Below are 23,844 nucleotides of genomic sequence, written 5' to 3' on the forward strand. Positions count from 1 at the left end.
ACAACCAAATGATATCCTGAGAACAATGTTGCCTCTTCTTGAATTTTTAAAGGAATGTCTTTTTCAAGAGCATTCACTAACAAAACCACTGGGGGAAAAAAAGAAAAAAAAAAAATATCCCAAAACAACAAAAAGGAAGTTGCAAACATATGGTATTTACATCTGCTGCTCTTGCCAATCCTGAAAAGAGTTCCTGAAAGAAACAGCAGCTGCAAAGCCTAGCTCAGCCCTATAATCTATTGGAAGGGAAGAGAATTTAACTTTGGTTATTACTCTCAGTGAAGTACTGTCATCTGACTGTCAGTGCATTTTCACACGTCCATTACAAAAGCAACTGGCATAACCAGTTCCGCTCAAGCAGGATTCCTGAAGATAATTGATACAAAAAATTAATCATGCAAACCTCCATTGTAAACGTACTTCTAGCTTCTCGGATGAGATTATTTATTCTGACAGCTTTTAAGCTTTAAAACATTTAACTGGATAAAAACTGTATAAAACCTCTTGGTGACAATGCAAAGCAATTCAGCCGTAGCCTATGCCAATACTGATTCTTTATCAAAAGAGAAATAGTCATGTATACTGTCAGTAGTAAAAGCAGGCCAAACACCAACTTAGCTGGAGTGACTTTAATGCCCACACTGTTAAAATAGGCTACGATGCTATGTCTTACATATACTAGTCGAACAAGTGAGTGCTGTTAGGAGTTTTTACAGGACTTGAGAAAAGGCTTATGCACTCAAAAACCTGTCTGACCACCCTTTTGATCAGACAGCAAAAAATGCTACTGCTCCTTACAAATTGTGTCTGGCCTCAGTTGTACAGCCACCTTCAGCTGTGGTATAATAACGCTCAACTTGTAAATAGCAACTGAAGTTCGAAGGTCTGGAGTTTTCACCAGTTATTTATTAAGTAGCAGGCCAGAAGGAAATAAGAACTGCTATTTCGAAGAACAATCTTTAGCTACTTCATAGTTCGATTACTTTTTTTTCCCCCTTGTCTTTTGTGCTTTACATAAACACATACCTTACAATTGCATTCTTTCTTGCAAATTTCTTTCAATCCCAAATGAGATTATTATGGGGAAAGTATCAGAACAATGTACAATATGAATGTATTTAAAGATTCCCTTCATCTAAGTTTAAAAAATGTGTACACAAACATCCTTCTCTCTCCGAAGGCTAAGTTTGCAGTTAACTTCATTCATCTCATTCTGCAAAAAAAATATAAAGATATCAAAAGATGGAACCATGAATGTACCAATGAACTCACTATAGGAGTCTACAGTCAAATTAATGGGATAGTCACAGGGCTCTAATTAGAGATCTGGCATGAAGGATTTCTTTGATGTCTGTCCAGAAGCAAAAGAAACTGACTTGAGAAAGGATTACTTGGTGGCTCAGTCACCTTAGTTCCTGTGGACAAAGAGCTTCATACCAAGCAGGTACGATCAGATGGATTTCCCTAGGTACGTGAAACTTGAGGACAAGTTGAGATACAAACAGAAACTGATAACCGCATCTACTACTACTAGAGGCAGGCTATTTTGTGGCATCTTAGATAATCCAAAGGACTTCTAATAGTCTAAACAAGTTACATGCAACTTGAATTTTTTTTTCCCCAAGATGGGAAACCATAATCAAGTAACAATTACGATGAAGAATTTATCATCTTTCCTCTAAGTTGCCTTTCAGAATTAACTTAGATCAAGATTTTGCTAATAGAAACATTACTCAAGAGCCTCTGTAGTCAGGCAGATTGAGTCTCCTACAATCGATGGGCTGAGTATTTTACCACATAGACAATAACATCACTGTGAACAGAAAATTTGCAGGAAGACCTGAACTCCATGGTATGAACATGTTTGTTTTGTTTTTTTTTTCCCTTGAAAAGAATCAGTAAGTCAAGCCTGAGAAGCCAGAGAATGGAAAGGCTCTTGCTCAATAATCAACCCTTGTTTCAAGTACCAGCATCAACAGAGGCAGGAACTGGAACAGCAGGGACAGGGTCAAGCTCAAGAGGCAGGCACAGTCTATACCTCCACCCTTTCCCAAACTTGAGGCACCTCAAGTAAAAGACTCTCAGAAGCCTGTCAGTTTTCTGCCACTAGCAAATAGGCACGAAACCCTTTAACAGGGCACTGAGTACAAATCCAGATGAATACCCAAGAGGCAGAGTGATGAAAAGTTGTTACAAGTGCACGCCGACGCACAATTCTTCTGTTCATCATATCAGTAGCACAAAACGTTAGAAATAAGTCTGTCAGAGCACTGAATCCTATGAATGAAGTCAGATAATCCTGCATATATGGTAAGAATAAAGTGTACTATGGGAAGGAAGCAATACCCATGGTAACTGTGGCCAGCAGCACACGTGCAATGTATCTAACTATTTCTCATCAAGTTTGTACAAGCCCAGTTGTGTAATATAATCAGAAATTCATGGCATGGAGTGACAGGTGACTGGTACTATGAATCTCTGTTAGCTCAAGAGATCAACAGACAGCAGAGTTCAAAACCCTGCTGATTTCTCATGATGTCAGAAAAACTGACTCTTTGCTCCCTCCAGTTTGGTTTCCTTGAAGTATATCGGAAGTTACACACAATGCTATGTTAGAAGAATACTTAGATTTCTAATTAGTCCCTTCTGTCTAGGTGGCATTTTCCACTTGGACTGTATGCTCTACACACTTCACTTAATGCGTAGAGCTGACAGCGTTCAATTAGCAATTACGATGTTGCCATCATTGTTCAGGGCCTCACTGCTGGTCACTAGCGGTGTTCCCCAGGGCTCAGTTCTGGGGCCGGTGCTGTTCAATATCTTTATAGACGATCTAGATGTAGGGATTGAGTGCACCCTCAGCAAATTTGCAGATGACACCAAGCTGGGTGGCAGTGTCAATCTGCCGGAGGGTAGGAAGGCCCTACAGAGGGATCTGGACGGGTTAGATAGATGGGCCGAGACCAATGACATGAGGTTCAACAAGAACAAGTGCCAGGTCTTACACTTGGGCCACAACAACCCCATGCAGCTCTACAGGCTGGGGGAAGAGTGGTTAGAAAGCGGCCCGGCGGAAAGAGACCTGGGGGTGCTGATCGACAGCCGGCTAAACATGAGCCAGCAGTGTGCCCAGGTGGCCAAGAAGGCCAATGGCATCCTGGCCTCTCTTAGGAATAGTGTAGCCAGCCGGTCTAGGGAAGTGATCGTCCTTCTGTACTCGGCACTGGTGAGGCCACACCTTGAATACTGTGTTCAGTTCTGGGCCCCGCACTTCAAGAAAGATGTTGAGGTGTTGGAGCGAGTCAAGAGGAGGGTGACCAAGCTGGTGAAGGGTCTGGAGGGTATGACCTATGAGGAACGGCTGAGGGAGCTGGGGTTGTTTAGCCTGGAGAAGAGGAGGCTCAGAGGTGACCTTATTGCAGTCTACAACTACCTGAAGGGAGGTTGTAGTGGAGTGGGAGTCGGCCTCTTTTCCCAGGCAACTAGCGATAGGACAAGAGGACATAGCCTCAAGCTTTGCCAGGGGAGGTTCGGGTTGGCCATTAGGAAGAATTTCTTTACAGAAAGGGTTATTAGACATTGGAATGGGCTGCCCAGGGAGGTGGTGGAGTCACCATCTCTGGAGGTGTTTAAGAAAAGACTGGACATGGCACTTAGTGCCATGGTCTAGTTGACATGGTGGTGTCAAGGCAACGGTTGGACTCGATGATCCCAGAGGTCTCTTCCAACCTGACTGATTCTGTGATTCTGTGTTCCCCTGCACAGTTCTCAAGAGCCAGCTCCCATACTGACAAGTTCACATAAGAGTGTTCCACAATGTTTTCCACATCTCTTTGCATAAGTGTGGTAGTCAAATCACGAAACACTGGTGATCAAGATATGGAGTCTCAAGCTCCAAAACAGTCACCAGCTGTGCATCCCCAAACGATTGGCTTCTCAAGGCACTTAGCATTTATAGTGGATTTCATACAGTGCAAGTGTAATTCCCATTGCACTGAGCTTTAAGGAAGGCCTGTAAAGCATACATAAAACACAGACAATTAACAGACACCTATAAAAGAAATACTTCAGGCACCTTGTTTCATGCCCCACAGGAAAAAGGGCGGACACCAAAATCATTTACTAGGACATTAACCATTTACCTTGATCACAGCCATCTTCTTCCCCAACTCCCACATTTCATTGCATACCTTCAAATTCTTCAATACATGAGATAAGGATCTTTCAAGCACCTACTCTTCTGGCCTTGGAAATAAAATACCTACCTCAAGGTAGAAATAGAGCCAGAGCATTTGTTCTTCTGGCCTAGTACCCTTTTTTCCAGAAAGGAGAATGAACTGGTGTTGGCCAACAGGCATCATCCCAATCGCCATATGCTGTCACCTCACCTCCTCCACTTACACATGTGCAAATTCTTTAGGCACAAATCAAAGGGATAAAAGCATGCCTCTAAATGGGCAAAAAAAATCTTCAGCACAAGTGCTATTTTGTCATTGTCAAAGCAACCTGTGAGGGGTAACCTAAATTGGGTTGTGCTTTTGGGTGCTGGTAAGGCTGGATTAGTTATTTACAGCATTATCCATGCCTCAGAAATTCTACATGTCAAAAATAACTTCAGGAAAGCACCAAATAAATGAGGAAGGATTCATTATTGTTATCCAAGAGGAACTGGAGACAATTGGAGACTTGAAATCTTGCCAGAAACTCACTAATGGCTGGATGCCATAATACATAATTCTTCAATACTTTTTTCCTAACAAATTCAATACAAGCATTCAAAGTTGTCATGTTCTAGGAACACTGAATACTCACGATGCACAATAGTTTGGATCTAAAAGAAAAATATTCACAGTACCAGCAACAACCACAAAATGTTAATAAATTATTCACCCCCTTAACAAAAAACAGATGACTACAATGAAATACACTGCTAAGTGTCAGAGTGCTGCGATTATTAAGCCTCTTCGATTATGTCATCAAAAATCTTCGGTGAACACTTTGAAACTGTTAATTATACCAAGACAAGCTGTAGATAAGGTCTGAATGGTTGATCATAGTGACAACTTTAAAAAGCTGCTTGAGCTTCACTTAAATTAAAAGCCTAGCTACAGCTAAGAACAGTTACATGAGACACCTGGATCTCCAGAGCACTTTATCCTAAATTAAGCAGCAAAGTCCTTCAAATCAGCATTCTCATTTCACACACAGCAGCTGGTTTTGAAGTTTGAACTACATGGTCTCTCTTCATGCAAACCTTCCTTCTCCCACAGTGGTTTCAATAAGGAAGTGAGAACCGAATGAAATACAAAGGCCCCAAACACATAAAATGCCTATATGCAATCCAAAAATCCCAGATCAAGTGAGACAGATTGGAAGAGGATATTTTCTTCTCACTAAAAGAGCAGCTCATAAACTACTGACCACATAGTTGGATTTCACAAGATTTTTTTCCCCCTTGGGACGGCAGGTTATTTGATTCACTAGCAATGTGCTTGGGTTTATCTGTAGTAGAAGCAGTCCTCTGAAATGTTATGTTTTCAACAATGTTATAATGCTATAGCTTGAAAAGTGATATGCAAAGAAGGAGAAAAGAGGTTTTCACTATGTCTTTTATTCTCTTATGACACACTAAGGGAGGCCTGAAAAGATTTCTGTATACCCTCTTCACCCCTCTCCCCACAAACAGCTGCTAAAATTTGAAAATCCCAAATCTAACTACTGGCAAATCTAAGCAACAGACACACACATAGAAACCAATGTCAAAACTAGTTAAACAGGAACGAATACAGGTAGAAAGCTAAATTATTTGGTGTTTCTGACGCTTTTAAAGTTTTTCTCTATTCAGGGAACCACTTCAATAAACAATTTCAATACACACTCCCTTTTGAACTATACTGTACAAGGAAAAAAAAAACAATTTTATCCCATTCACTTATCCTGAACTGTATTATATTGTTCCAACATTTCAAGTCAGTAACCAAATTTTTATCAAGGCTCACACACGGAAAATTTCAACTCCAAACAGCAAATACTTCAGAAAACAAGGAATGGGTAAAATCAGCATTCCGACACAAGCTTCTGGCATTCTATCACATTCACACTATCTTGAATTTATGTATTTTTAATTACTATTTAAGCATAAATAAGCCAAGGCCCAGTAGAACACAATTTCCTTTCAAACAGCATGTTAGAGGTGGGTCTATGACACAAAAGCCACAAACCAGTGAAAGCTAGAACAAGATAAAGAAAATTGGAAGATTTTCAAAATACCTAAGCTTGATTATAAAAAACAAATACGTGTTTATATACTTTGAATCTTCACATGAAATGCTTTATACCAAAGTGGTATGGGTTTTCATGGAGCACTCAATGTAATGACCATGTAGAACACATTCTTTTGAACAGCACTCTTACAATGGAAGTAAAATTTCAGTGAAGAACCTTCTTTGATACTGACCAAGAAATGGTGCACAACTCATTAAGCAAACAGGCTTCACAGTATTGCAAATTTAACTGGCTTCTACCTTCACCACTAATCCTAACACAGAAATAAACAAATACCTTTTGTATTTTCTTTGGTTCTTTCTGTGAGTTTTCTCTGAGAGGTACTTTTCCAAACAACTTCCATCCCACATCATTTTGTTTGTCAAATCTTGCACTTTGCTTTCTGGTAAACAAATTCCTACAAAAAAAAAAGTTTAATTAAGAAAAAGAGTTTATTAATAAAGAGAAGGACAGACAATTTGCTAACCTTATGTATCCCAATCCCATATTCCAACTCCTCTTGTGGTTGTGCTGGCAGGAACTGTTTCCCATCCTCAAGAGGTACATTATGCAGAACTATCACCATACTAGGCAATGGACTTGGTTAAATAAGAGTTTTTAGTAGATAAAAAAAAGTTCATTTGTAACTTTCTAAAAGTAGCCTTTTTCTTTAGCCTTCCTCTAGATCATTCAGCCTCACTCTTCTAAAGTAAGACTAAGACACTAAATATCTTGCTGTGTAAACATTCTCCACCCGCCTGTTACAACACACTGCTACCAAAAATCACATAAAAGTTGCAGACATAGTAGCCTTTTACTGTATTTGATCTGCTTTCATAAAAGATTATTTTTCCTGAATAACCTTAAAAGCAGCTATCAAAACACATTAATTCTGAAGTCTCTCTAAAATGTCTCAAATTAACCAGCCTAAACACCGTAGTACCAGTCATAAAGCTAGACATAAAGCCATGAAAGTTACTTATTTTTATTGACATTGCTAGTTTTTAATCATAAAGCGATATGCCAGACTTGTGCCTTCTCACCAAAACTATGTTTTTCCAAAACTGGACATAGGGCACAGACCAGTCTTCATGCTTTTGGTAGTTCTCATCTCCTCCAAGAGCACAACAGACATTCTACACCCACAGCATGTCTGGATTATTAAAATAACAGATTTTCTTTTGTCCTACTGTCTAGTTCAGCAAATATTCAAATATGTCCAGATTAGCTCAACTATTTACACAGCTTCTGGTAGGTTTTTCTGGGAACTTGACTATGGGCTTTCATTTCCTCATTTAAAAGAAAAAAGACAATTCCACTGAGACAAAAGCATTTTTGTTACTTCAATCAGCAGGCAGCTATAGCACCTTCATAGCACGGATGCTTCCCGTCTGGCATTACTGCTCTTCCTTACTTCCAGTTACCACCTTAATGCCCAGTGGGTTGACACAGCAAGTACAGACTGTTTCTTATTCAGGAAGTGTGGCAGTTTGGGAAATAAAAATATATTGAGCTTCATTTTCTAAAAGGGTTAAATACACGTCTGCAATAGGAATGACCTGGACACAAAAATGTTGTTTTTCCTAGCCACTTTGGATCAGCTAACATGAACAGTATCATAAATAGACCAACAGAGATAATACTGCTTGGAATACAGGAGAAATGTTTAATACGAGGAAAACAACCCAGGCATAAACATTAGAGCACGCTGGAATGTATTATAAGGTTAATGTGGTGCACTGCCATCCTTAAATACGCATATATTTACACAAATGATCACGTGCTTCTATATCACAAGGGTACAGTTACCTTGAAACCCAAACCAGGAACAGATTATCATATTAAAAGATAAGAACAAAGTGTTTAGGTACAGAAATCACACAAGTCAATAACAATTGATGTCAAAGCTAAGTAGTAACTATACTTCTACAAACCCTTTTCAGCTTTCCCCTACTCCACCTCATATAAAATAAAAAACAGTATAAAGATGTAGGGAAAACAATTATAGGGAATGCACTAAAGAAGAACAGCATGGAAAACATAGAAACACACTGCCATGTTTCCCGTCTTTCCACTTTTCTCAAAGCATGAAATTATAATTCTAGAGGTAAACTAATGGATCAAAATCAAAGATATGCTTTGTCTCAACTAGCATACTCCATTTCAGTGTTACGAAGCTCTCCTGTAGCTCATCATTACAGCTGTAATGCTACTTAAGAGATTTATAAGCTAACTAGAGCACTAATCAACAAATTTGACTTCACTGCTACCACTACAACTGGTAGTGCTGGGAAAAAAGAGACCATCACAAAAACAGCTTCCAATAAAGGTATCTCAGTTGAATTTGCTTTCTTTTCACTGGCAATTCCTTCACCTTGACAATATAAAGAATCCATTCTCTTTGAGAGTTTAGTGCCCTGAAGGGCTTCTGCATATCACTCCCTTCTTGCCCCTGACCAAGTTCATAACACGTATGTAAGGCAGCCTGAGATGATGGATTTATAGGATCATTTGAGATGGTTACCAGGGAAATAAAATGTAAAGAGAGTCAGACATGAGATTACTTTTTTATATATATATATATATATTTAGTTAATTTAAAATGGAGAAATATCAAGCAAGTTGTAAAATATATCTAAGAATAAAAAGGAAAACATGACAGGAATAACATCTAAACCACTGCAGGTAAATAGGATACACAGTGCAAGACAGGCTGGCTGTTCTTGCAAAAGGTTTTATTTCGGGTTGTTACTACTTCAGAAGCAAGCAAACTAAATTCCAGGCTACATGCTGTCTTTAGAGAAAACAAGAACTTCTGGCATCAGGGACACCTGGAAGAGCCCCATAAGGAGGCACACCTGTGTGACAGTTCTGTGCACATTCAAATCCTCTTTTGCAAGTAAAAGGCTTTCACCACAGTTCCTTAGCCCTGCAATAACATGAAAATTGAAGGACTAACCAGCCATTTCCTCTCCCTACCTACCCACATTAGAGGTTGCTAGCACAGGCATATACAATCAACAATCCCCCCAGTCTCCTCTGAGGGATTTTAAGAGCAGCGGTAGGTCTTTGTCCTCAGAGCAAAACAAAGATGAATTGGAATGATAAAGTATAATAGCTCTCTGCTGCAAGTGCCTGCATAAGATCAACTAAACTGAGAAGTCAGCCTCACATACTTTCAATTCAATTCCGCAGTCCTGTCTGTTTTCCCTTTAGAGGGAGCATCATAATAAGTAATCTGTTGTACAGCTTATCTAGCAGATGGCGCAGCACTTGCTCAGCTCACTCTTCTCCGTCTGCGTGATTTCCACTGTATGTTCTAGGGCATCAGGCATCTCTTCCTCTCTTTGCACTATGTCAGGGATTTCCAGTTCACTTTTTTTTTTTTAATTTAAAATACATATTGAACTGGGAGCACCAGGCATGGTCAATACACAATTCCCATTCTCAAAACTCCCAAAAGGCATAACATTATCAGAAGCCACGAACTGGCACAATCAGATGTAGAACTGCAAACTACAAACTGTCCTTGCTTTGTCTGTTAAACCCTGATTTGCCCCAGACTGGAACAAGCCAAAGGTAAACCACATGACAGCTGGGCTCGCACGGCAGGAGCAGAAAAGATGCTCCTTCCTTTGCACCTAACTTTAGAAAACTTAAGGAAAAAAAAATACTATGGAATGTTCTCTGGTCCGATTTCTGCAGAGCTTTGCAATAAATCAGGACAACACCACAGGGTCCTGATAAAGCCACTACTTGAGACTTTTGGACTGAAAGCAGACCCTTAAAACACGCAGCTCCCTTAGAAGGGAGCAGTGATTTCTGCCATATATATATATCAGAGCAAATAATTCATAGCAAAAGCTTTCATTTTTCTGCTGTCACAGCACAAACACAAAAAGGAATTCCTTTCCTCCCATGCTTACACAGCTCCCTAGGATTAAAAGAAAAAGCACTAAGCAGTCTCACTTCTGAGCAAATGTAATTCACCAAAAAAATTCCACTCTAAAGGTAACTTAAGATCTTACCTAATGGAAAGTACAGGTTAAAAAGGAGCAAAAATTCTCTATTTGAAAAAAAGCAGATTTTCACTCCAAAGATGAGCTCAGAAATCCTAGGGTAAGAGATCTCAAAGTTTAATTAGCAGTGTTTTAAGATATAAAAATTAATTTGAGATCTTGAAAGTAAAAAGGGTTGACATGCCTGGAAAGAAAAGATCACATGCTGATCATTATCTCAGCCTCACTGTCCTCTTCACAACCATTAGAGCACATCAGGCTGATTTACAAGAGGGTTATTAACAAGAATATCTAACATGATACATCATGTCTGCAGTATCATTATTGTGAAGCCATTAAAGTGTCATGGGTTACATTTGCGTTCTTATTGAACATGTTAACTATTTTACACTAAGTGTCTGCAGCTGCTTATTTTAGGAAAACCAAGCACAAAGTTAAATTGAGATCACATTTCAAATAGAAAATTACTTTTGTACAGTCCCCTAAAAACAGCTGTTTAACCTTGTTATTTTAATTGAGTTGTGAAGAGGAATTACCTGCCTGAAGATAAATTAATTCTAACTCCAGAGTTAATGTTTACATACATACAAATAGCATCCTGTGATACAGGAGAGAAACTGAACAGTGTTTTGCTTGAACATGCACATACTGCACTATTATTGTACACTGATCTGCCCAACTGCCTGTTTTGTGGGGAAAGGAGGAAGATAACACTCATAGCTAAGTTCAACAGTGTCAGGAAAAACTTTTTTTTTTTTTTAATAAAACTTAAAAAACACTTCATTTCTGTTCTACAAGTACTGCTAAGATAAACATACTGAATAGTTGCCATATATATATATACTGCACATTCATATATTGCCAGTATTTACGTAGCCTTGTGTGCTGTCACGGTCAGGCTGAAGCCTCAATCAAAAAAAAAAAAAAATATATATATTAGAACCACAACAACAAATAATCAAGCCAAACCCATCTGTATCGCATCTACTACAGCTTTTTCCAGTTTATACTTTGAAACAAAGTCCCGCAACACCACCGAAGCAGAAACTTTTATCTAGTCCAATTCTCTTTCTAGAAAGACAAGAAGTCTATAACACAACTGCCAGCAACTACTGCTGCATGACGAGTTCACAGCGCTGCTCCACAAGCTTTCAAGTATTCACTTCTTCCACATTTCAGCTGCTGCTTGTCCCAGGCAAGGTCAGCCACTTACGTGAAGTTACCTCTCAAAAGGTCGTCCCTCCCCACCTCTCCCCCCAGTTCAGTATACAAACCTATCCACTAAAAGGAGCAGAGACAGTGCTGCCATGGTTTCTGTCACCAATTCGGGCCAGATCTTAAAGTCAGTTGTAAACCTCCTCCTTGAAAAGTCTCCTCTAGCCAGGCAGACTCGATACTGTGCCCCTGGAGATAACTCTAGTTCGGTGCCACCCGAGTCGAGGAACTGTTTCTCTGGCAAATGTCACTCGAACACCAGGAAAAAAGGATGGGCTCCAACACCTGGGCTGTCAGAGGGTGGAGCCGCACAAGGCGGACTCATGTACACCCACTGACACCCGTTGGTGCACACACACCCACTACACCAGGCAATGCACGCTAATTTTTTTTTCCCCCAGAACTCCCAAGGTATACAGGTTACCTGAAATAAAAGGGTACAGGAGCTTAGGACTTAGGAGTTTTCACGATTAGAGTATTTGGGTTCTCCAGAAAATCTGAAATTGATTATTTTTAACTATTTTGATGTCACTATTTTGACATGGCTCCTTAGACGAAGTTCCAAAGACCACAGTACGTGAACTACTGGCACGCAGCATGGAATGATAGTTATGCGCAAAACAAAAGTGAGATGGCATATGCTGCTCTGTAGTAGACTACTTTAACAGTGACCTAGCATAGAGATTATATTTGCAAATAAACGGGTTCCTTACTCTTAAAAAGACAGTTGCTGTAAAGAAACATGCATGAGAATTAACTACAAACTGACTCAATTCATGCACAGACTGATGCAATTTTTAATCTGCATTTACCCAAAACTAATTTGCAATTGCAAGTAAATTTTTGTTACAAGTGTAAAACACATACAACATTTCCTGCTGTCAGGATGCATGCTCACATTCAAATTTTAATTAGTCTTTCAATTAAGAAGGTTATTTTCAGAAGACAAAACAATTGGAATAGTCATGCGAACTAACAACTGAAAGGACTTACCAGTCTCATGAGCAGAGCAGACGAAAAATAAGGACAGTGGAGAAAGTTCAAAAGGTTCAGATTTTGTAGAACTACATTATCTTGAAAAACAATTTCAAATAAGTATGAGACTCACATATATTCTTAAGAAGCACAAAAGAAACAAGAGTTAAGTCAAAGTTCCTTTCAGCTGCTTCTGGAGAAAGACCCTGAAATTTCCTGATAACTCTAAACTACATATGGAGAGAGCACTGAGGTCTTGAGCCCCTCAGCCTACGCAAAGGCAGTCATACTGGAGTGTAAACCAGACTTTATCTAAACGGTTTGACAGTAAGCAGATACAAATCATAAGAACTAGGTAAACCCATGTCAAGCACATAAGCACAGTAGAAGAGATGTCTCCACAGACACTATTCCACAAGGCATCCAGAAACCTTCATTGAAACAGGACATTTTAAGTAACATATACGGCACCTATTAAAAAATTTATTAAGAAAAATTTCAGTAAATATTTGCTGCATTGTGAGTATAAGTGTCCAGCTACCCTACCTGGCACAGTACAAATTCAATCAACACTATCTAGGAAACATACTCACACTATGATGGAATTTAGGCAAAAGGTATAACAACATTGTTTTCTTCTCATCCTTCAATGACCTCTTCTATTCTGTACTAACCATAACCTCCATAACTTACCCTCAATACACAGAGGAAAGATTCTCACCTCTAGATGTTTCAAATTTGCACTCTGGCCACTGAAACAATTTCCAGAGGCACAGAAAATAAACTCTGAAAAATGTATTCTATCACAGCAATTTTGGTTACCTGATTAGTGGAGAAACAAGACTCTGACATATAAATCATGATGACTAGGGAATTTATGGACTTGAAAATAAATTCTTGTCAGAAGACCTACCAAAATCTCCTGAAAAGCCTTAAATCGACATTCTCCACAGGTGAAAGCCAACAGTTGGTACCCATGACCAGATAACATTGTTTTTTGGAAATAATTCACTAGATGCAGTGATTGCCAGCTCTTGCATTCCCCCTTCCCAATCCCAGATCACCTCTCATTAAATCTATACATTAAAAAAAAAATACCCACAACCCAAAAAACCCCAAACAAAACAAAAAAAATCCCCACAAAAAACCAGACCAAAACAAAAAAACCCCACACAACTAAACAAAATATCATCAAAAAAGTCCAAGTATTTTGGCTACGGTGAAGAACCTCCATCAACAAGTCAAAAGTTATGCTTTGAGTAAAATTCCAAAATCACATACAAAAGCAGGGTTTGCAGAATTTTATCTCCGAGAGAATGCCAAAGGTCAAGGTAAAGGAAGAACAATGCTTGGTTTATGGATAAACAAATCCAACAGAAGTAGAGCCAGACAGTCTAGAAGTTGACCTGCCTATGAAAGAGGTAACTAATGACAAATCATGTTTTATAAATCCCTATCACATTGTATAAACAAAGTTTTCCAACCACTGACATTCCAGTACATTCAGTAAGAACCAAGAATAACGACACTTTACAGTGTAACAGATACCTGCAGGTCTGAAAAATAATTTCCACAGTTGAGGGAGACAATATAGCAGTACAGGATACCTGATAGCTTGCAATAGGGTAACTTGGAAACCTCTCTTTAGATTTCTGGGGAAAAAAAGCAGGGTTTGATAAACTGCTTATCAAGACTACAATGTTCTGCATTTACCTTTTTATCTTAGAGAGAAGCCCTCATTTCAGAGGAGAACAAAGCAGAGCTGCCTGTACAGAAGTGTCAAAAGACATGAAAAGATAAATCAGACAGTAATCCTACATGTTTAGCAGTTAGGACTGGTTGTAGCAAAGCAAGAGCTATTTTGCATGTGGATGGTGCACAGTGCTAGCCTACCACGCGAATGCTGCAGAATTCTCAGAAACAGGAGTTTCAGCAAGTTAGGACTCTCATACAAAAGCAACATTTGGGTCCAACTTCAAACTATTAGAGTCAACCAGCTATACATAATGGTTCTTTTCTAACTGGTAAAATTCCCAGTTATCCCAATAACCCAAAATTCTATTTCCAGAGTCTGAAAGCAGATTTCTTCATTGATCTGAAGTACTATTACCACCCAAATAAAAAATGGAATGAACACATGAAACGTCATCCTAAGCAAAAAGCTGAACCTGAGTCAGCAGTACATTGCAGCAAAGATTAAACATGGACTGCGTTGTATTAGCAAGATCAAGATGAAAAAAATATTAAAAACTCTACCTGGTACCCATGAGACTATATCTGTATCCAGTTTGGGGCCCCTGGACTAAAATAAAGAGAAATCAAAAACTGGAGGAAGTCCAATGGACGACCACTATGACGGCTGGGTGCTGAGGCTTACGACATACAAGCGGGGACGCTGACAGGTGGTTTCATTTAGCCTGGATGGCCATTCTCGGAGATGTGAACAGAAAAAACATGCAGCAAAGCAGCAAGCTGCTGCAAGGTAAATTCCAACTAGATAAAAGGGGAGAAAAAAAAAAAAAAAAAATCACAGCGGTAGTGGATAAATCCTGGACCATGTAGCCTAGAGGCTGTTAGATATCCTTAGATATACTCACAATTGACTGGACAAGGTCCTGAGGAACATGATCTAGTGCTGGTCAGCCCTGTATTGAGCAGGGGGTTACACCAGATGGCTCCAGAAGTCCCTTCTAACCTAAACTGTTTTGTGATTCTGTACTTGCTGCAGCTTACAAAGGGGAGTCCAAGCACTAAGGAAATACCTCATCTTACCTCATGATTGTTACCAGGTCTTGTGTTCATTCTGTCAGTTGTCAATGCAATGTGTGAATGACTCCTTATTTACTGTGGGGTTGTTTTCTTTATTAGTCTTACAGTATGGCTCAAAAACTTTTGAGGCACTTAATGACTACGAAGAGAGGCTTAGTATGGATAGCTCCTTACAACAGCAATGTAACTAATGCCCACATTGAGATTAACAGTTCATAAAGAAGAATTCATAGATTTCTTTTTTCCTGCCAGCAAACTCAACATTTATTTAACAGAGCTCTAAATATCCAAAGCAAGGCACAAAAACACATATTCCTGCTCCAGAAAACCCATACACTATTTCTGTTAAACAAGTATTCATCCATACATAGAATTTTATTAACAGACCATTTCTTGTTTCAGCCTTCATAAAAAGATCTTTAAAAACAAAAGTTAACGTTGACTCCAACTTCCCAGCACATTACATAACACTGGGAAAAGAAGGGAGACCGTATTAAAAAAAAATAATCAGGGAGCAAGAATTTATATTTATTTCATCTAATTTCACCTTCCTCACTGCATTTTTTAGAATCTCTAAGCGTACATAACATCCCCTCCCAGTGCTGATCCTGAATTAAGTACTCTTTACAGTCAGAGTAATTTTTTTTAAATAATTTCTGTCTTTGCAATAACTTACAACAGATGATACTGCTGATAAGGAAGGGAGGGAACAAAAAGTCAGCTGAATGTTAAATGGTATTTTGATTAGATAGATAGAGTGTCACACAGCAGTGACTGTGCTTGATATCTATCCTCCATCTTCCCCAGTGCCCGTCCACTTCTTCTCACAGCTCCTTTCAACACAGGGTAACATCAGGAAAGTTCTTGCAAATTAACTGAAGATACAAAGACGATCTAACCCACTCATTCACTAAATCTTCATATAGACAATGAATCAGACTGAAAACAGACCTTAATTTCACTCATCTGAATTAGTTCCTTAAGTCCTGTATACATCTATCAAAATGTATGTAATTCTTACTCTTCCTGTTCAAAAGCAAGCATGGAGAATGCATAGAACTGAACAACCGCCAGCTTTCCGGAAGGCAGCCCCACACGGGAGATGAAGGAGAAGGAATGGAGGGAAAAAGCATTTTACCTGAACGCTGCAAGCAACATGCAACACCCACCTAAGCTACAAATTTCATTCACTAGCCAGTGTGAGACTTTTGAAATGCTTCCCAGCAGCCACTAAAAAAGAAACAGAACACATTTGACTCTATTTCAAATAATAAATGGATCACATTAAGTCTTCACTTACTGCACAGTTTTGTACCATTACTGAAAAAAAAAAAAAAACAAAACTCAAAGTACTGCTGAGCAATTTTCATTTAACTTCCGTAATGAACACATAACTTCAACAAGCCTCTTAGTTTTGCTGTTGAGTAACTGAAAACAGTTTTGCACAAAAAGGAATTTAAACAAAGCAGATTTTATCTGCAAAAGCAACTTCCCTTTATTCTAAAGAGCCATATCCCAAATAAGATTTAGTGCAAAATTTAAGGAAGAACTAACAGAACAGTGATTCTAAACAAAAGTTGCACTATTCCATGCATAAAGGGAAAACAGGGATTAAAATTAATGTGGACAGATTCAGTTCAGCACCTAGTGGAGAACAGGCAAATGACAAAGTTCAGAACTTCACACAGTGAGTTAGAGGATAGGAATTCTGAAAACTGTATCATACAATTTTCAACCTTTATCAAAAGGTTATGCAGTGTGCCCAGGTGGCCAAGAAGGCCAACAGCATCCTGGCTTGTATCAGAAACAGTGTGGCCAGCAGGACTAGGGCAGTGATTGTCCCCCTGTACTCGGCACTGGTGAGGCCGCACCTCGAATACTGTGTCCAGTTCTGGGCCCCACTTCAAGAAAGATGTTGAGGTGTTGAAGCAAGTCAAGAGGAGGGCAACAAAGCTGGTGAAGGACCTAGAGGGTATGTCCTATGAGGAGCGGCTGGGGAAACTGGGATTGTTTAGCTTGGAGAAAAGAAGGCTGAGGGGAGACCTTATCGCTCTCTACAACTACCTGAAAGGAGGTTGTAGTGGGGTGGGGGTCAGCCTCTTCTCCCAGGCAACTAGCAACAGGGCTAGAGGCCATAGCCTCAAACTGCACCAGGGGAGGTTCAGGTTAGACATTAGGAAAAATTTCTTCACAGAAAGGGTTATTAGGCATTGGAATGGGCTGCCCAGGGAGGTGGTGGAGTCACCATCCCTGGAGGTGTTTAAGAAAAGACTGAATGTGGCACTTAGTGCCATGGTCTAGTTGACACAGGGGTGTTAGATCAAAGGTTGGACTCAATGATCCCAGAGGTCTCTTCCAACCTAGTTGATTCTGTGAAAAGAAAAGGCTGTTATCTCTGTAGAACTCCAGCTTTGCACCTATGGAAAATTTGCTTTGAGAGAGAATGTTTATTTCAGAAAAATTCTGCAACTTTTCTTTTGCTCTACACAGAGACGTGATAGCAAGTACGGATGAGGGGAGGACCACTAGTCTTTCGTTTCAAGTAGACAGAAAGTTGCTTTCAAATAAGTAGTATCCAAAACTATATTGTGAAGACTGAAGCACCTATCAGATGAGTATACCTGAATGCCTCATGGGCTGCTGAAATATTGTTTCCAGCATCACCTGTTAATACAGATCCTCAGTGCCTATGCTGCTTCCCACACCACTGAAACATAAGCTTGTTCGCCTTCCTCTCTCCCCAACCTTTTTAAATGCCTGTTATTGGCAAAAATGAGCTCAAAATGCACTCAGATAAAGTAGCGGGAAGGGATAAAACTGCCACCAAATTCTTCTTTTCCCTCCGACAGGAGAGTGAATCCCAGGGGGTCAGGCAACTGCAGCACTAGGGAGCCCAGCCCGCCCGCAGGGCAGTGAAGCAGCCTGTGCTGGCTGTCCGTGTGGGTTCCCTCCATCAGAGACTGGGTTTCTGGAGTCCTTCCTCCCACCTTCTGGACAACTCCGCTTGCAGCTCAGCTAGTTTTTGTTCACTTATGACTAAAAGCAGTGTACTCATATCCTCCCCCACAGCACATCCAGCTCTTTCTGTCCCTCATCCTACACACTTCAATCCTGTTCTCAGCCTGTCTCCTCCTGAACTCTAATAGGCTTCATTTAACATAAAACATGCACAGAAGAGGAGACAATATAATATATAGTGTTTAATATCTTAGATTACTCCATCATAATTACTTTCATCCCTTCCCTTCTACGGTCCGTGAATTCCCTTTTTGGAGAGATGAAAGTGGGAAATCAACAGTATAATGCTCCTTGTTATTCTACCTTCCTTTTTAACACCAACATTAGAGAAGCACAATAAGCTGTCCTCTCATTAAAAGCAACAAATGGCATTATGAAGGGGTCCTATTCATTAACACAAGTGACTTATCTGTGGTGTTGATGGACCTAATTCCTTAAGTTCAGAACTCCCAATTTAGTGCCACCAGTCACCTCAAAACATGTATATGTGTGTGTGCGATATGTATCAGTTACAGGATTTCAGACTTAATGCTGAAACCAGTAGTTAGTATTGTGAAACTTAAGCCCTTTTTCTTCTCAGACTATAAGTAAGGCCACAGTCTGGACTAGATTTGTGCTTCTACGTATGGTATAGGATGCCAGTCCTGCTTCAGCAGCTTTCTCTCAGAAATACAAAAGTTTATTTGGAAACAGTAAAATGTAATATTCTTCTTAAAGCCCTTTATTTCCTGCATAGTCCCTATTCTCTGTAGAGGTTTTCTGAGATCCTGCTACTTAGAACATTTGGATCAAAAACTTCTAGGACCAGCGTGAAAAGAAAGAGGATCCAGATTCCTGGAAAAATAGACAATACCCACAGCAATGCACTAAGTAAAGACTTAGGATTCGCATAGTCCATTCAAAAGGAAGGGAACTGCATGGCTTATTAATTAACTGAACATAGTCCTAGTCCTTTTTATGGTCACTCTGCGTGTAACCATAAAAAGCTTCATCCTCACTCTCCAAAATGATAAATGAAAAGTACAACTTCTACTACGGTAAGATCACAAAGGTCCTGATTCAGCAAAGCTGTTTAAAAACCCAAGCATTTAAAAAGTCTGTGCTTCAGCAGTACTGTACAGAAGGAAAGTCCAAAGGTAAAACTCATTAACCTACTCTGGGTCACTCGGGCAAAGGGACAGACAAGCCACCGACTCTTCAGTCTCCTAGCCAATTATTTGCTCACACTATTTCTCAAACCAAGTTCCTGCACATATTCAAATGAAGGAAATTAATTCAAACTCATGCTTCATGTGGAAGACCTCCAGCCTTTTAGAGCTCATACAAGTACATGTGACACTTGAAAACAAGCAACATGTCAGGTTTCTTTCTCAGCAGTCAGCATTACAGCGGCTTTCAGAAGCAATAATCGATTTTCATGTGCTAACCTGGAGCCTAATGAGAGCACTAGTACTCCACCTAGCACTGTACCTGTGATGCCTTAAGCTCTTTCAAGAGGAAAGCTACGCATACACAAGCAGTAAAGCAGTCTCTTTTTCTCACTGTGGATCTTCCTGCCACACCCAAAGAGGCATGAAACAGCCTGAGGAAACAACCAGACCTCTTGGAGTCTGAAACTGCTGAAGAGACAGCAGCTGAGCCAGAGGAGCAGCCCGGGAAACCTTCTTCACCACAGTGCTCAAGAAGGCAGGGCAGGAGCACTCCATTCCCATGTGCCCTTGAAGGTGCCAGGACTGACAGGTGACAAGCCAACGGGGTTCTCCTTTGTTCAGTCTCTTCTATAACTCAATTTTCGACTGCAGCCCCAAGCCAACACCAACACTTCTGTCCTGATTTGGACTAAAACGGAACAAATTTTCCTTTCAGTGATTTTTCCCGTCATAGAATCATTTAGGTTGGAAAAGACCTTTAAGATCATCAAGTCCAACTGTTAACCCAGGTAAGTTTCAAGTAACTGCACTTTCTGAAACTAACTGCACGTTTTGCAGTGTCTGTTTCTAGGACTGATAATGCTCAAAGTTTATAGTTGTTACTGAAGTACTGGTAGGAACGTTATGCAGAAAGGCTTTTGCTTAGGTTTATTCCTACAGAAACCAAGGTCACTACTAAATTCCCCACTAACTACAAGTGAAGAGCCACAGAAGGGTCACACCTGCACGGAGGAGTGGACAGGGCAGGTGACCCAAAATTGACCAGTGAGGTATTCCATCCTATACACATCATTCTCAGTATAAAGCCGGGGGGATAACAAGGGTCTCACTCTCTTCTTCTATGGCCGGCGTCCAACAAGGACTCTGTTCATTTTTCTCCTGCCTTTGATCCCAATCCATGCGTTCCTGAATCCAGTTCCCATCTGCCACTGAGTCCAGTCTGGGACCTCCCGGAGCCTGCCCTGCAGTGCTGATGGTGACGTGATCGTCATTGGGGGAGCTCAATCTTGGTTTTGTATATATTTGTATATATTTAATTATTTCCATTATTATTATACTCTTTTTTTCATTGTTATAGTTTATTAAAACTGTTTTAACTTTCCAACCCATAAGTGTCTCTCCCTTTTCTCTTTTCCTTCTCCTTCGGGGGGGAGGAAAGGGTTAATAGAGAGCATCTGCCATGGGTTTAATAGCTGGCCCAGCTTTAAACCGTGACAACTTCATAACACAAGACAGATATTACAACAATTGATATGGAATACACAACCTCATGCATAGTGCATGTGCACACATGCATACAGTTTCACAAGGAAAAATAAAGTCTATCGAGTGCTAAGAAATAATCTTACATTCCAACGCAGGTGCTTGTCTAAGCATCTTGTAGATACTATAGATTTATCCTTAATTGATGTGTAAGCAGCTTAGGTGCATGCGACCAAGCACCGGAGGCATCTAATTTTTGTCAGTATTATGTCTACAGGCAGCCACAAATCTTAACTGACATATCCAGAGCAAACTCGGTCTTGACAAGTTCAGAGAAACTAACACATTCTCAGATGACAGACAGGGTCCAATACAAGCACAGCTGCCATTTCAAGAAGCAAGGTTTCTCCTTTTACCAAATGTCAAGAACTTGAGCAAAAACTAAGCTGATTCATCGTTGCTCTCAGTGGTTCAAACCCTTATCGCATTACCCCGAGGAGCCCTCAGAGAGCTAAACCTGCAGATGAAGGCTGAGAGCCCCTGCACTGTAGCCTTGCCCCACGACCATCAGGCTGCTGGAAAGCAGAAAGGCTGTGTACAAACCACGCACATGCTTGTTCTCCCACGTTGTACACAAGTGTGCCAGCCACTGCCCAAAGCCAAAGCCATTTGGCTTTCTCCTGCCATAGTTCATCCTTGGTTTTCAAAATGGAAGATTTATGCACTTAACCTGCAAGACTGTGAATCTCAAGTGAAACTCCTAACAGCACGCTCCTCTCTGGGTCTTCGTTTATACCTACCACCGCAGCACTTTTTACAAACTGCTTTAAGAAGTTCTCTTCTTAGCAAGCTGGTCTCCAAAGATAATATTCCAAATGCCTCCTCCTCATCTAACACTGTACACAAACCCTGGCACACAGTGCAGGGTGAGCCAGGTAGGAAGGTCCTTAGCAGTCACTTTCAAACAAAACGCTGCAGGGCCCAAGTTCACTTACTGAAGTACTTGTTTAAGCCCTGGGAATCCAAGGAGCCCACAGGAACTCCAGGGAACAGGGACTGTATGGGATCATTAGAGGAAGCAATTACAAGCCCATGGACAGCAGATTGCAAATATCAACAAAAACTAGCAACAGCATGGTTTGGTCCTTAACAATGCTGACAACATAAATATAGACAGTATTCCCTGTGGCACAGAGGGACCCTCAGAAGCTCCGTGCTTGTTCAATACCTGTGAAAGTCACCACCAGGTTGCACAACATAAGAGAACAGATGCATAAAATATGGGTGTATGGTGTGAAAGTACAGACAAAAAGTGAGCAAACTCTTGTTTTCAAAACAGAGCAGAAAGTGGATGTTAAAGGGAAGGATATTAAAGGCCAGGTTACAGACAGAGCAGACACAGCACCTGGAACTTCAAAGCCAATCACCTAGTTTGAACTTAATCCTCATATTCTCATGATGACATCACATGGTGCCCAAGATTACCTGTTCCCCATTTAGAAGGTAGTAAGGACAGCCTTTTTTCTCTCGAATTCAACGTGCTTGAAAAAATTCAGGTTAAAAAGCTCAGTCTAGTGAGTAGCACCATTTCTGTAACACTGGCAAACCCACTAGAGACCACACTAGAACAGAATTTGGACAGATGGCTTGATTTTGTTGGATGAAGGAAGTTGAGAAGCGGTTAAACATTCTACTCTGAGCAGAGTCTAAATGTGCCTGTTCCACTCTGCTCCCTGCAGGCTGAAGGACATCATTTGTTTGAGTTAGCAGTTGTGCTACCAGAACAGGTAACAAAAGTTCATGCTTTGAAGTGCTGAGAAGCCTCCTGCTTCAGAATTAAGTCTGGTTCCATGGCAACAAACAGACAGAGGTCCACAAAAGCTTCAGCACCTCAAACATGACTGATGACTGGAGTTCTGCTGCACAATACTCGACTTTAACCTAAGAATAAAAATCAATGAAGGCTTCAGCCAGTTTAGTAGATCTAAAGAAACTGTTTCTTTTAAGCTTTGCAAATAAGGCAGCCTTTCAAAGAATGCTGCTTGCCAATTCTCCAAGTATTTTATCAGCCTACTCACCTCATGCAAAAAAAAAAAGTTTACATGAGGAAAAACAGATTAGCTGAAGCAATCACATGTTCAAAACAGGTTAGATACAGCCAACTCTGCTTGATGTCTGAAGTTTATTTCTAGAAGTGTTTCTTCAAAATATGTCATACTTCAGACATTATATCCTAAAAATAAGAGCCATTATTAAGGCCCTAAATAAATAAAAACCCAAAAAACACCACCAAACAACCCAATTCCCAAAAAGTAGACTAGTCCTTTTCCTCATTCACGACTTACACTGGGTATCTGCATTTATAAGACCTTATCATTCATACCAGGGCCATGTTTAGAAGAGGTCATGTAACTGCTTTGAGTGGCCAATGCTTTCATTTCAGCAACTGAGTGACAAGATGTCAGACGTTCTCATTCCATACAAAAACGAAGGGGAAAAAAGGTATTAACAAAACCATAACTGAGATTTGGAAAAATCATAGTAGTCACGCAAGCATTTGCCAAGTATTTGTATTTTAAGCTTCACACACTTACACTGATGAATAAAATACTCCATCACTACTAGACCACTTATGAATCCTTAGCTCTCAAAGCTCTTCAACAGAGGTGTGGATCCTCCCTATATTTACCTATTTATGGGACAGGAGATTAAGGACCTTGGCCTCACAAAAGGCATCATTGGAGAAACCAGGAAGAAAACCCTTGTTCAGAGGGAAAAAACCTTGTTCAGAACACCTTCTTCTGTCATGTAGAAGGAATCTTTTAAGAAGATTTAAGATGCTTCCATATATCATAAAGATAATACAGAGTAGGATTCAGAGCCTTAGTCCCTAGCAATATTTGCTGACTTACTCAGAACAGAAAAAATGTTAACACCAATTTAAATTAAAA

The 23,844-nt window shown here is 40.1% G+C and overlaps 1 protein-coding gene across 2 annotated transcripts in view; it reads right to left on the bottom strand.

The window, feature by feature from the left end:
- TBC1D14 (TBC1 domain family member 14) overlaps nt 1-23,844 on the bottom strand; it is a 76,601-nt gene that overhangs the window by 46,306 nt on the left and 6,451 nt on the right. For both annotated transcript variants that reach the window (XM_068403460.1, XM_068403461.1), the window contains exon 3: nt 6,562-6,682. In XM_068403460.1, coding sequence (XP_068259561.1) covers nt 6,562-6,682 — 121 coding nt within the window. The remainder of the gene's footprint in view (nt 1-6,561; nt 6,683-23,844) is intronic.

Source organism: Nyctibius grandis, chromosome 6, assembly GCF_013368605.1.
Source record: "Nyctibius grandis isolate bNycGra1 chromosome 6, bNycGra1.pri, whole genome shotgun sequence".
Taxonomy (NCBI): domain Eukaryota; kingdom Metazoa; phylum Chordata; class Aves; order Nyctibiiformes; family Nyctibiidae; genus Nyctibius; species Nyctibius grandis.